We start from the raw sequence: 11,571 nt of genomic DNA, 5'->3' as shown, positions 1-11,571 counted from the left end.
AAAAATACAAAAGTATGAAAACAAAGGAAAATATACAAGGCACTTAAACGGCCTAGTCTTCACTGGAGCCCGCCTCGTAGCCAGGGTCTTCGGAGTCCCCTCTACCCTCGGATCCGCTCGAACCCTTGAAGTCTTCTTCATCCTCGGGTACGCCAATTTCTTGGCCTCGTCTTCGAGTCCCTTAGCACTGTCGATCTCAGCCGATAAATCGAATCCCCGAGCATGAATTTCCTCGAGGGCCTCCCTTTAGGACTACCGCTTCGCGTGTTCGACAATATCTTTCAGTTGGTCCTGGGCCGCCTCGGCATCAGCCTTATATTGGGCTACTAGCTCGTTGGCATCAGCTTTGGTCACTGCAACCACCGACTTAGCCGCTTCGAGCTCCTTGGCAAGAGTTTATCGATCGGAGACGGCCAAGCTTAGCTGAGACTAGAGCTCCTCAATTTTTTGTGCTAGCGCCTCGACCTTTTCCTTTGTTGCCCGAAGCTGGACCTCTGCCGAGGTCAACTGTGCCCGAGCAGTCTCCTTTTTTCGAGGCCATGCGATCCATCCTTCCTCTCCATTCTTCGGCCTCGGCCTTCACTGCATCCATCTCGGCTCGTAGTTGGTCGATCCGATCGATCTTCTGTTGGACCTGTGGATTCTGACCAATAGTCACCGTGTCTATCTCATCGTCACTAACTTCAAATATTTTTACCTATTCAACCAGATCGGCATGCTCCTTCCGAACCACCTCCAACTCAGCTCGGAGGCTCTTAGCCTCTCCTTCACGTTGTTCACTAAGGAGTTTGTAAGTATCTCTCTTCTTAGTGAGCCCTCAGACTTCGGCTTCAAGCTGGTTCAATTCATCCCGATACCGAAGAAAAGTTTCATGGTGAAGCACCGAGGCCTACAAATACAAAGAAAAATGTTAGTGTTATCTATGAATTAGTCTAAGTACAAATTGAAGTTATCAAGAGATATCTGAAGTTACCCAGTTTAGCACCTATTGTGCTTCGTTGAACAAGCAGGTCGTGTCTACCTCAATCATCTTAGCTTGGTCTTTTTCGGTTACCAGACACCAAAGGTAACTGCCCACCCCTACGGGAGTGAAGATGACTCGGGCATCCTCCGGAATGGAGATGATGATAGATCGCTTCCGGTCAGGATCCACACTCGGAGCTAGGAACCGATTCATTAGTTTCGGGCTCGAGAAAGGCCCGTTTGCTCCCGAAGATGGACACTTCTTCAGTACCTCTAAGTCACCCAATCCGGTGACGTCCTCCGTGGCGGTGGAATCCACGCCATCGAAAAAGCCGCGGAAGGGTTCGTCCGACCCATGGGCCCCCTCGTTAGGACGTATTTTTCACCGTTTGGGCCTCGTTATACATGGAATCAGTGAACGAGGGTGATTCAGTGATGTCTATCACACCGAGTACTTCCTTAAAGACACTGCCCGCTTCCCGGGAAGCCTCGGCCCTGGCCTCCTCATCGACCTCCTTAACGTGAGGCACATCGGTCTCGAGGTTCTCTGGTTTGGAGGCCCCTTGCCCTTCGAGCTGGCAAGGCACGCGAGCCACCAAGACAAAAGTTTCTTCTTCTTCTTTAGATTCATCTCTCCGCCGGAAGAGCGAATCCGAAGTCGGTGCTCGAGCACTGGTGCTTTTTTTGGATTTGCGCATCAACCTTCTCCTCGTTTTCTTTTTCTCCGAGCTCAGAGAACTTGGAGCCCCCTTCCTTTTCTTCTCTTCAGCCTATCTCGGAGTAGGGGACTCGGTAGGGAAGTTCTCGCCATCGGATGGAGGCCTCAGTTCTACATCCTTGGATAAACCTGCAAAAAGAAGTAAGGGGAGTAAGGACTTAACTAGGAATCCGAATATTACATACTCAGGGAAGGAGTCTCACCATGGGAACAGGACTCCCAACGGCCTTTCGAGAGCTTGCGCCACGATCGCTCGGAGTATGGCATTTGTGATACGATACCCTCGACCCACTTCTTGAGTCGAGGGACAGCATCTGGGACCCGAGCGGCGGCTGCGACACCCCAAAGAACCGATAAAGAAGAAGGAAAAAAAGCATAAAATCGACTTTCGAAAGTAAAAGTGTACTTACGTGATATATTCCACTTCTCAGGGAACGGCATACGCTCAGTCGAAATCAAGTCCGAAGTCCTCACTCGGAAAAAATGGCCTTGCCAGCCCCGATCCCGATCTTCATCAATACTCGAGAACGAGGCTTTACTGGCCCGACGCACAAGCTTTATCAGTCCCTCCCCCCCTCCTCTCCCAGAAGATTCGGGGACTGTATAAGAGGATAAGATAGTCGATGGTGAACAAACAGCCATCGATCTTACTCACAAAGAACCGGAGGAGGATCGCAATCCTCCAGAGTGAAGGATGAATCTGATTGAGGCATACCTCGTATCTCTTACAGAAATCGATGATGACTGGGTCCACTGGGCCTAGTGTAAAGGGATAAGTGTAAACACTCAAGTATCCCTCGACATGGGTGATAATAGCTTCATCAGGATCGGGAACCACTATGTCCTTATTGGCCCAATTGTAGTCCTTTCAGACCACGGGGAGGACATCTTCAGTGATCGAGCAAATGTACCTCGAGACCTCCTCACACCGGCCTTGTACGGAGGAAAGTTTTTAACCTTAAAATCAATATTGACCGGGCATCCCCCAGGGATGAACATTTTCAAAGGGGGTTCCGGTACTGGTTCATCAACGGCAGTGCGTGAAACATTCTCCTCGGTCTCAGTAGCCAGCCGCGAAGTAGAAAGGTTTCTTTTTGAGGAACGATTTTAGAAGTCTTTGCCATTTCTTTAAAAATGAAGGGAAAATGGAGAAAGAAAGGAAATTGAAGGATTGTACTTGTTGGCTTAAGATGAAGATGGACAAGATTTCTTGCAAAGGATCTCAAATAACCGGAGTAAGAGTGCTAGAAAATATTGAAATCTTAAAGGTACGAGGGTAGAAGGTTTGGATGTAAAGTTAAAATGGACAAAGGAAGAGGTATTTATAGTATTTCAGCGACGGTTCGCATTCAGGAATGGCCGAACGGCGACTGGCATGCATTTAATGCCATTAAGACTTGATTGACGAGACGTTTTGGTTGTTTTGTCATTTATGTCACGGGGTATCGAAGTAAGGATCGGAATCTCATGTCGTTTCTCATCGTCTACTCTCCGAAAAACAAGAGGACTATCTGTATACGGTCGAAATCGAACTCGTGGTGCATCCTAGCCTCCGACATGGTAAGCCAAGCTCGAGGCATGACAATAAAGAATCGAAAATCGACCCGTAATCCCACCGGACTGGAACCTGCGGGCAGGACGCCTGCCTTCGAGAATATAGAGGCCATGATCCCGGAATCGGTCCTAGCCTCGAACGACTTCGAAGAAACATTGTCAGCATAACCAACAGAAGACCGAAATATCCGTGACCGGCCGGATGTTACAGCGGGGATCTCGACACGTATCAATAAAGAACCCGCAATCAGTAAATCAAAAGATTTTTTACCTTTTATAGAATTGTGCCTAAAGTAGGATTCTTTTGCTATATAAAGCGGGTCTCATAACTCATAAAGGATATTGTAACACACACTCAAAAGCAATACATTATTATTTTCTCTGTCTTTAAGCTCTTGTTCTTCTGTATCTTGATATCGATCGTGGTAAATCCGGCTCGAGGGTGATTGTTCCTTCAAGGCTGAAATTATCCAATTCGTGTGGTTTGAATTTATTTAGTCATTATTTATTCAATTGCAACTTAATTTATCGCTTTGTGTCAAGTTAATCCGCGTATCCTTAAAATCACTTACAAATTTAATTGTTATCCGATTTTGAGGGTAAACAATTATATATAGTTTATATGTATCTTTACAAATTAGAGTACTAGAGGAAACATGTTCCACGGAAATATTACAGTGATCCATAGTTTGATCAATTTATGAACTATCCATAGTTTGAGTCTTATCAACCACATTTATGTGCTTTTGTTTCTCACAATCTCGAACTATTTTGAAATAGTTATTAATTTGTGAAGATAACGGATAAAGAAAGAGCACTCATAATTCAAATTATTGATATTGTAGTTTAATATTTAAATTATGGTCAATAATATACTTTTGTGCCATTGATGATTTGTTGACTCCGGTAATTATAAGTTGTGAGAAAGTCCTGACGATTCACGAAAAGTTTTCAGCAAGAATCCTGAAGGATCACGGAAATTCTCCAGCATTGTGGCTGGATTCCTGGTGCTTCAAAATTCTCGCTTTCGAAAATTCTAACTGCCGTGCTTCAAAATTCTGATTGGAGGCTGTTTTTTTACAATTTTTCTTAACTGGATCAAAATTTTAAACAAAGGTCAAGTTTAGGTTGTTGAGTCTAGCCCAAATTATCATGGATTCCATTTGAGAAGCAGTGCCATAATGGTGGATTTAGCTCTAACGAAAAGGGATTTCCGTCATAATAACTAGGGGTAAACGTGGGCTGCGGCATGAAGTTTGAGAATAACAAAAGACCAATCATGGTCCAAGTATTACAAATCTAGCTCTACTCCGGACTGGGCTCAGGCAGCAAATGGGGTGATTTGCACAAATAGGACACTTTCGTGTCACTCTTAGTTATTTTACCCTTATTCCATGGGCACTTCAGTTTAACAATTGTTATTCATCGCTTGTCAATATTTTTTAATTTTTTTACCTTAAAAGTTTGCCGATGAGACAAGCAGGGATCAAAAAATCAAGACTATACATTTTCAAGGTCATTGGGTATAATTTCCTAGACTGGGCGCAGGCAACAAATGGCTTTCCGAAAGCCTTATACAACATATTTGTCTTTAAATTTTAGAAACTATAATAATAAAGTGCGCGCTTTCATCAAAATTTTATTCACTTTTTTCCCAAGATCTTAATTTATAGTTTTTTAAAAAAATAAAGTGAAAATAAGCTTAGTAAAGATAATAAACTAAACAGGTAAATCACTAGAAGCCCACACTAAAACCCAGTGAACGGGTATAAAGAAGTCAAAAATTAGTATTTTGATCCAGAAAACCTTTTCTTATTATGGTTTTTAAACCTCAAGCCGACAATGCATTAGTACAATAGTACATTTAGTAAATATTAAGATACAACTGCTGTATATTATCGAAACAACGTATCGAAGCAATTGCAGCGAAGAATTGATCTGAACTAAGAGTGAAGCTAATTCGTAACATCATCTGTCCAAGAATGAGGTTAAAGCACATTGATTTTGGCAAAATCTCAAGAAACATCATTGAGCTAATAACACACAAAAATTCCATAGAAAATTTCTTCATTAGTGGGACTCTACTTCATCAACATCATGATCAGAGGTTCTAATTTCAGCAGCATTTGCCAACCAACCATCAAGGTACTGCTGATACAGATATGATACAAAACCCCATAAGCCTAAAACCAACGAAACTAACTTCAAACCGCTCACACTATCATGCAAAAGTACAACAGCTGATATTTGAGTAAGAGGAGACCCTAGAATTAAAATCACATTGCTGAACAAGGAAGATACCTTGAAAATCAATCCAATAGAACCTAGAGTTTGTGCTTGAGAAAATATAGTTCCTAAACCCAAGTACACAACATATGACACTTTCCCTAATTTATACTCTTCCATTTCTTTCTCCAAATTCCTCCAATCCCCACTAGCAAAAAGCCCTGTTAAACCAACAAGTGTTGCAATAAAGCATTGACAAATTGTCATTTGCATAACAACTTTAAAAGATCCCTTCTTTAATATTTTCTGAAATGTTAATTCTGTTAAAGAACCAAGCAAACCAAAGCCAGCAGCTCTAACAATTGTAGCCAAAAAACCTATCAAAAATCCAGGTAAAGAGATTTCTTTTTCGTCAGTTGACGACTCATTTTGGAAAATAATGAGCACAGAGGATAAAGTAAGAAGCACGACAGAATTAAGTATAGGTGGTGTAATTTTTTGCCCATTGAAGAGGAAAGAAAGATGGCGTTGAACGCTAACTGAGTAGAAGAAATTAAGGAATAAGTAGAAGCTGGAAGGTATTGTAAACCAACCGAATATAGCAAGCTGTTTGCTGCTAGAAGTAAACCAAGAAAGGCACAAACTAATGCAGAAACCAAATTATAACTAGAAGAAGGCTGCTCTATATTGTTAACTTCTTGTGGTTCTTTCTTATTAATATCTGTGTTGGAATAAAAGCAAAGGAGAGGGACAAGTACAGGGAAACCAGCAAAAGGTACAAGTGTAGCTATCCATTTGCTCTTACCACCGTAGTCGTAGTAAACTTTACCCAATAGTGTTACAACTATTTGGCCCGAGAGGACCAAGAATATAAAGATGGATATTTGGAGCCATAATTTGAGCTTATAACTTGAGTCAGGAAATGTGTCTGTGTTTTCACATATTGGCTCTATATCTTCTGCTTCCTCACCTGGTTGATTAAATCATAAATTTTGAAATAGTAAGATACTTTTGGAAACTAGAAAATGACTGAAAAAGAAGAAGAAAAAGTAGAGGAATTAATTTACTAGTAAAATGCAGCAGATTTTGGTGAGCTGATCCTTCCATGGAAAGCAACTTGCACTTAATTTTCTAACTAAAGATGTTATAAAGTATATGTTGTTTCTTATTTTATTTCTTGGAGCTTAATCGGGCTTCAAATAACTGGGAAGAAAATTCCAAAGCTTAGGATTGTCAAACAAATTGATAAGATTATTTATTGGAATTTATTACTACCTTAAAATTTGCTCAATGTACTAACTACTATCTACAAAAGCAAGCAATGCATTCTATTTAGGGGGTTCCACCAAAAACTGTCGGCACTAGATATTTTTCATGCTTTAATTAGATCATCTAGAAAAAGAAAATGACCACCATCAACTCGCCTCAAAAGATACTCGAAGGGGTCGTTTGATCAATGGGCTAAAATAATAATCCCGAAATAAAATTTGGGATTAACTTTATTCCATATTTGATTTGAAATATTAGCTAATTGTGGGATAACTTTTATACTAAAATAGTGGGATTAGTTATCCCATATAGAAAGTGGGATAGCTAATCCCATGAAATATCCCGCCCAATGGGATATCCTGGAAAATCTCATCCTTGTGCCAAACGACCCCTAAGTATTAAAATTATATTTAAGATAATTTAAAAGTAGATGCTAAGGAGAAAAACATAGCTGAAGAATTTGAGAAACTTATCCGAGCGAGCTCATAATATACTAGGAATTTAGGATCAGCCTCCAACTACGTAAGAAATGGCAATTATAACGAAGAAACAACTCCTACAAGTGACATTTTTTTCAATTTTCTATTTGTCGTTTGGTTATGAACTTATGATTGGCATTTCTTAAATTGTTGGAGACTGATCCTAATATTTTATGAACTTGAATAGGTTTCTCAAATTGTTGAGCTATCTTGTAATCTGCCTTATCATCATGCTTTTGTTTTGATAAATAGGAAGATCAATATTGCCAGAGGCATATCCAATACATAAATCAGCAAACCAGACAAGTAAAACAGCACATACCCTTAAACTAATGGCAATTTTCTTGAAGTTTTGAGTTTTCACATGGTATAAAAACAAAGATGAAGCATCCGTTTGTCTGATACTTTCAATAGACATGACGACAGACATATACTGATATACAGATTAAAAAATAGATGAAGCATATGACTTTTGATACTTTTGTTTGATGAATATGATCATTAATATATTGCCAGAAGCAAATTCAATATACAAACAGCAGTGCACGTGCAACCATTGTCTGGGAACAAGTTATATATGAACAGTTAATTAGTGAGTAAATCTTCTCTATTATAGCTTAGAGCTGTACCTTTCCATTCATCAGAAAGAATACACAATATACATACAGTAATATTTATTTAGAAACAGCTAATTCCAACAGTTGTTAGCAATATTACACATTGAACTAACATAGAGATCTTCAAATGTACAAGATTAAACTAGCATCCTAAATAATAAGCTAGAGGCAGAGATTTAAGTTCCTTGAATAAGGGAGGCCTCGAAATCATCATCCTCAACTGAGGATTTAGTTTCACCTGCTTTTGCCTCTAAATCATCAAGATAGTGTTGATAGATATATGATGCATATCCCCATAATCCCAATAATAGCGAAAACACCTTCAATCCAGTCATTCTATCTTTCAAGAATACCATAGCGAAAATTGGCACAACTGAAGATCCTAAATTGATGATCACATTAGAGAACAAAGAAGAAGCCTTGAAAACCAATCCAATTGAACCAACAGCATACATCTGCCAAGAAATGGCCGTAAAAACCAAGTTCATAACATATGACAATTTCCCTGATCTGTACTCTCCCATTTCCTTCCCCAAATCCTTCCAATTGCCACTGGCAATAAGCCCAGCTGTAGAAGTGAGTGTTACGAAAAGACCGATAAAAAACGACATTTTCATGACGACTTTTAATGTGCCACTCTTGAAAACCTTTTGAAACGCAAGTTCTGTTAGAGAGAACTGCAACGCGTAACCAAGAGACCCTATAGTGGTTGCTGCAAAACCTATTAAGAGAGATGCCTGAGATATTTCTCCGCTGACACTCGCCTCGTTTTGGAAAATAATGACCGAGGATGAAAAAGAGAGAAGCACGACAGAGTTCAATATTATTGGCGTGATCTTTTGACCGTTGAGGAGGAATGAGGTGAGTGCATTAAACGCCAATTGAGAACCGGAAATTAGGGAATAAGTAGAGGCAGGAAGGTACTGCACCCCAACAGTATATAACATAGAGTTTGCTACTTGAAATAAACCAAGGAAGATATAAACCGACGCACGAACAAATATGGAAGGCTGCTGAACGATAAGTTGTTGTTCATTGTGATTTTCGGTTGAAGGATAGCAAATGATAGGTAGAAGAATAGGGAAGCCAGCAGTTTGTACCAATGTAGCAATCCATCTACTTTGGCCACCTTGCTCATAGTATACTCTGCCCAAGAGAGTTCCAACTGCTTGGCCAGCTAGAGCAAAGAATGTGAAGATAAATATTTGGAGCCACAATATGAAGTTACTTGATTGAAATCTGCTGGTTTTTGCATTTTCAGATATCTCCGTTCCTTCTGCTTCTTCAACTGTTAAAGGAAACAGGGCAGTACAAAAACAGAAAGATATCAATCAAACAAATTGGCTTCCCATTCTTGTGAATAAATATTTTCATTATAGTCTTGAATCTTGATATTGAATTAATTCAAGTGCGCAAAAGGACAACTTAATGGCCACAATCTCAATAAAAATATAAGGGGTTAGAATTCTAGTGTATTACTCTACTTAATTGGAAGTCTTCTCTGTACCTCTATTATTAACCATTTGACATTTGAAGATTAAAACAGTGTCATAATATTAAGAGAAAGAGTATTAAAATGAAGTGATTCAGAATCATAGTGCATCCAGCATCTACCCGTATTTCGAGTGGTGCTCCCTAAACATTAACCTCTTACAAGATCCCCACATAATGTTATTGTAGGTCATTAAATCCAAACTTGATTCAAACATATAATGGAATTTACTGGACATGTTTTATAAGATATTTATCTTTATCTGAATGTCTTAATCATGGCCAACCTTTTTTTTGTTTTTTTCACTTTTTTTTCTAGTAAAGTTGTTGCCATGTGATCAGGAGATCACATGTTAAGTCTCTTGCAGAAATGCAGGGTAAGGCTGCATACAATAGACCTTTGTGGTCCGGCCCTTCCTCGAACCTCACGCATAGCGGGAGCTTAGTACACCGAGCTGTCCCCTGCCCTTTTTATCTGGTGGGAGGGATTCTCTAACGTGGAGGCAAAGGAAGAAGGGTGTTTAGTGAATATCAATAGTTTCACCCCCACGACAGCAAGGTTAAAACTTTACTATATTAACTAGTGGTGTTCTTGTCTAAAAAGGAATCAACCCAATATGGAAGTGATAGACAGACCAAAGATTCAACTAAACGAATATACTTCCTTCAACTCAGAACAACTTTTTTTTTTGTTTCGACCCAAATCAGTTGTCCCTTTTCAGTCCTTAACAGTAACTAACTCATATTTGACTTATGCTTAACATTTTAATTTAACTTCTGTGACTGATAGTGCACATTTTGTTTATATATCAAGTTAAGATCAGCTATAACAACATCCCTGTTCATAGTAATTCTAATTTAATAGTACCTTTCAAAATGTATTAATCAGTTAAAATACATTGATTGTGTAAAAAATATTTATACTATCGATGGATATAAGTTAACTTCTGAGTACTAAATTCTAGTTTTTAAAAAAATAATAACCTTGTATTCGATATATAGTGTTGAAAAAAACTTATAGATTAAACTTATAGACGATCGATAAAAGATGAAACGATCTATTCAAAAGTTCTCATGCAAGACTTCAGAAATTGGATCAAAGTTAGAGATGGAGAATTAATTGAAAATATACAACAACAAAAAATTACAGCACTTGATTTGGATTCCTTTAGCCGTATCAGAAAAGATTAACAGCCAGAACACAGCATTTTTGCCATATTTGGAGAAAGAGAAATACCCAGGAGGGTGTGATGGAACAGCAAATTTTGGCTATGCGAATTAGTCGGGAAAAAACAGAAAAAAACATCTTTCATAATTCCCACTGATCAAGTTGGGGACTGACTTTTTCAACTCCAAGTTAATGAACGTAGAGTATTCACTCTTATCTTTTTCTTTCTTTTGTTGATCTTTATTTACTCTTAATTAATATCAGGAGATGGCAATACAAACATGGAGAAAAAATTTATATATACAAAGAATTACAACCTAGACTTTTCAGATGACAGGATTTTTCTGTTAATTAAAGGTTGAAATTGGGGAGTGGGTAGAAAACGAAAAAGGGTAAATAGACATGAAAAGTAGCTACTCCCCAAAATCTTGAAATTCCCATTTTTCTTATATACAGCTGTAGACGCCTAATTTAACACAGACAGTACAGAGGACTGATACGAAGAAGAAGAAGAAGAAGAAGAAGAAGAAGAAGAAGAAGAAGAAGAAGAAGAAGAAGAAGAAGAAGAAGAAGAAGAAGAAGAAGAAGAAGAAGAAGAAGAAGAAGAAGAAGAGAGTAACTGACAAGTGAGGTGCAGCAGCTTTTCATGAGCTCCTTCCATTGAAAGTTGAAACGCCTGAAAAGTTGGAGAAACCGGTATCTTCTTTGAGTGAAGTAATAGACAGCCAAATATAAGTGTAACTTATAGAAGCATAAAGACAAAACTTTTATTATAAGTACACTAACATTTCCTTTTCTACATTTTGCTTCCCTAAAATATATGATATTGCTTTTATTTGCGCTCTCTTCTTCTCTTTATTTTACAATGATTTGCTTCTTGCTTTACGCATATTGTTTTTTTTTTTCCTCCTTTTTTTAATGATTTGAATCTCACTTTATGCATATTGTTTTATTAATGATATCGGAAATAATCTATCTACTTTCGCAAGGTAGAAATAAGGTCTGTGTACACATTAACATCTCCAAATTCTACTTGTTAAATTATACTAAATTTGTCATTATTATTTTTCATGTGTTACGTTATTT

General features: G+C 38.5%; 1 protein-coding gene and 1 pseudogene across 1 annotated transcript; both read right to left on the bottom strand.

The window, feature by feature from the left end:
• Positions 1-5,237: 5,237 nt before the first annotated feature.
• LOC107775282 (putative purine permease 10) lies at positions 5,238-6,742 on the bottom strand (annotated as a pseudogene).
• Positions 6,743-7,870: 1,128 nt separating this feature from the next.
• On the bottom strand, positions 7,871-11,267 carry LOC107775283 (putative purine permease 10). The gene is made up of 2 exons (XM_016595001.2): positions 11,110-11,267; positions 7,871-9,114 (listed from the first exon to the last, which is right to left on the bottom strand). The coding sequence occupies exons 1-2, from the start codon at positions 11,144-11,146 to the stop codon at positions 8,003-8,005; spliced, it is 1,149 nt and encodes a 382-aa protein (XP_016450487.1). The 5' UTR covers positions 11,147-11,267; the 3' UTR covers positions 7,871-8,002.
• Between the last annotated feature and the right edge of the window lie 304 nt (positions 11,268-11,571).

This window comes from Nicotiana tabacum, chromosome 17, assembly GCF_000715075.1.
Source record: "Nicotiana tabacum cultivar K326 chromosome 17, ASM71507v2, whole genome shotgun sequence".
Classification (NCBI taxonomy): Eukaryota; Viridiplantae; Streptophyta; class Magnoliopsida; order Solanales; family Solanaceae; genus Nicotiana; species Nicotiana tabacum.
Note: the sequence above shows the minus strand (reverse complement) of the source record. Positions and strands in the feature narration are given on the sequence as shown.

Bases quoted from the DNA above. Each gene is read 5' to 3' on its own strand.
- LOC107775283 (XM_016595001.2), bottom strand. From the start codon at position 11,146: ATGGAAGGAGCTCATGAAAAGCTGCTGCACCTCACTT. The intron at 9,115-11,109 runs GTCAGTTACTCT...TTCCTTTAACAG, and splicing joins AAAGCTGCTGCACCTCACTT to TTGAAGAAGCAGAAGGAACG.